This window comes from Lipotes vexillifer, unplaced genomic scaffold (genome assembly GCF_000442215.2).
Source record: "Lipotes vexillifer unplaced genomic scaffold, Lipotes_vexillifer_v1.1 scaffold308, whole genome shotgun sequence".
In the NCBI taxonomy this organism is placed as follows: domain Eukaryota; kingdom Metazoa; phylum Chordata; class Mammalia; order Artiodactyla; family Lipotidae; genus Lipotes; species Lipotes vexillifer.
Genome location: NW_006792985.1, coordinates 1,551,745 through 1,554,675, shown reverse-complemented (window position 1 = coordinate 1,554,675; position 2,931 = coordinate 1,551,745). Strand labels below are relative to the sequence as shown.

The 2,931-nt window shown below is 43.5% G+C and overlaps 1 protein-coding gene across 1 annotated transcript in view; it reads right to left on the bottom strand.

Annotated features, from left to right (window-relative positions):
- The window catches only part of KIF13B (kinesin family member 13B), a 188,542-nt gene that overhangs the window by 121,424 nt on the left and 64,187 nt on the right, over positions 1-2,931 (bottom strand). The window contains exon 3 of the mRNA XM_007466182.1: positions 2,732-2,744. Coding sequence (XP_007466244.1) covers positions 2,732-2,744 — 13 coding nt within the window. The remainder of the gene's footprint in view (positions 1-2,731; positions 2,745-2,931) is intronic.

Sequence of the window (2,931 nt, the reverse complement as noted above, 5' to 3'; positions counted from 1 at the left end):
AGGGAGGGAAAGAGCCTAAAAGCGAAAGAAGCGGGGAAAGGAGAGCAAGTTTTTGAAATCAAGATTGCTCGCTTATACCTGGACCAGAAATTGAGAAGCCCTGAAAAACAGCTGCAATGAGACTGGTGCGGTGTGAGGTGGGGACCACAGGGAGAGCACAGGCCAAATCACTGCAGGAGGAGATGGCTGCAAAGCTAAGAGCAATTCCAGGAGTGCAGCAGGAAAACAGCTCAGTGAGTGGCTAGGGGCCCTGGGGGCAACCAAAAGGGCAACTGGCTAGAAACACCTTTAGAGCAAGGAAGGATCAGAACACCCACATCTTTGTGCAAAACAGTGGCACGAGGCATTTGTTCCCTGGGGTGGGGCAGTGATGGGGAAGCAAGGCCAGAAAGGTAGGCAGAAGCCCAATGACGGACAACACCCCGGAGGAGGTGGGAACCCTGGAGCCCAGAAGCTGTCCACCCAGCCTCAGCACTATGTGGTACATTATTAATCCTCAACATTTTTCTAGAGCTAAACATGTGTCTGTCAATAGTGGTGGCTCCCTATGTTAGCAATTCTCCAACAGAGAGAGGAGGAAAAGAAGAAGGAAGATGGAAGGTGGTCCCAAAGGACTGTGGACCAAAATTTCCAGTGGGGGCTGCTTTTCCAGCTACACTAGTCAGCAGGGAGAGATTAAATAAGACGTGAAGCTCAAATTAAGTTTCTGCTGTTCTAACGTTCAGCTCTCATCTCTCAGCACTTTATTTGATTCTGCTCTTACCAAGGTTAAGTGGACACCATCCTGATTCTTTGCTTGTAAGCTTAGCTCACACTTGAACAGTCCATCTGTGTGCACATCTCAGAGATCAGGCTCTAAATGGCACTCCTCTCCCTACGACTGTGGGTTTTTCCTTTCTTTTCTTTCTTTTTAAATTCAGGGAGTTGGGCTTCCCTGGTGGCGCACTGGTTGAGAATCTGCCTGCTAATGCAGGGCACACGGGTTTGAGCCCTGGTCTGGGAAGATCCCACATGCCGCGGAGCAACTAGGCCCGTGAGCCACAACTACTGAGCCTGCGCATCTGGAGCCTGTGCTCCGCAACAAGAGAGGCCGCGATAGTGAGAGGCCCGCGCACCGCGATGAAGAGTGGCCCCCGCTTGCCGCAACTAGAGAAAGCCCTCGCACAGAAACGAAGACCCAACACAGCCAAAATTAATTAATTAATTAATAAACTTCTACCCCCAACATCTTAAATTCAGGGAGTTCTTTCACAATTCTAGTTCTCAATTCCAGTAGAGAAGCTACCATTAAAGTAACCGCAACAACAGCTGATACTACACGGGAGGCCCTGGGGTACATGGAAGTCAAGAAGCTGGTGACCTGCAGGTGGGGAGCTGGGAGCTGAACCCAGCCTTTGAGCGCTTTGTCTGCTCCCCATCAGGCCCTTCACCACAGGCTGGATTCGCTCTCTTCTCCAGTTACAGGAAGGTGCCACAGCCTGGTACCAAGTTGGGAACTAGGAATGCTTAGTTCTTGTTTACTAACAACACTGAATGGTCCTCTTTAAGCTTCAGGAACTTTGTAAATTATTACAGGTATCTTCCAGCCACAGATTTCCTAAAGCAGACAAGCCCTTTTCTTTCTAAATAAACATTTTTCCTTTAAAATTTAAAAAAAAAAAAAAACCTTTTTCTAAGTAACAGAGAAGAAACACACATTCATTATAACAAGTCAAATAACACCAAAACATAAGGAATAAAGGTCTCCCATTCACCAAGCATTTTCTCCTTAGAGGGAACCACCATGTTAATAGAGTGGTGTTGGCCCTTCCATATTTTTTACGTCAACACATTTTCTCTAAACGTTAAGATACAGTGGAATTAAATAAAACATGAATAGTTTTTAAACAGTCATGTAATGTTTCCTCACATTATTACTGCAATCTTCAGCCTCTGCTGCATCAAAAATTAAGAAAACAAAAATAATCCGGCATCTTTTCACAGAAAAGATAAAACTAATGAAATTAGTTCTACATATATAAAGAAGTCAGTGCCATATTAAACTTCTTTTTTTAATCATTCAGAGTCCCAACTGACAAGTCTATACATACTTTAGCAACAATAATAGAGAATGGAATTACAGTTCAACCACGGACTCTTAAACCAAACTCCAAGAATGTAGATAAAAATCTAAATTTCCTGGAAAATTCCAGAGAATGATCAATTCAATAATACAGTCCTTGTGCCTACTTTGGCACAACTACATTCCCTAAGAGATACAGGAACTGACCCACCCCACCGAAGTTTCTTTAGAATCTGGGCTCAAATCTCAGATGAAAGCATATTCCCTTGAGGAAGCTGTGGGCCAGGGCAGGTTTCTGTTGGCCTGAGAATGTGTCCCCAGCTGTCCCAGGAGCAACATGGATGAGTCTGCCTGCTATGGTTCTGACCACAGTATGGGACAAGCAGTTTCGAGCCAATCCATGGCGAACAGCAGGGCACAAAAGGAATCTGTGTTGTAGTTGCCAGGAGACTGGACAGAATTGGTCAAAGTACAAATACAGCTTTTCTATAAACCTCTTACACCAATAAATGGCTTTGGATTTATGAACAGGCTGACAGCTTGCATTACTTTTTTATATATAAAAATGCCACAGAAAATATTTTTATTTTTGAGAAGAAAATTACCAGTACTTCAAAAATATGCCCATAAGACCTTTACAAGCATCACATAATAAACCAAATCTCTTACCTTTGGCTGGCTTCTGAGTTCCCAAAAGAGATGTCATCAATGACATGAAAGAAAAGAGAAAGGGTTTAAAAATTTTTTTTTTTTTAGTTAGAAGATGCTTTTTGAAGGGTAAAACGATAAACATCATGTAAATCTTTATTAAGAATACAAAATATTGGGCTTCCCTGGTGGTGCAGTGGTTGAGAGTCCGCCTGCCGATG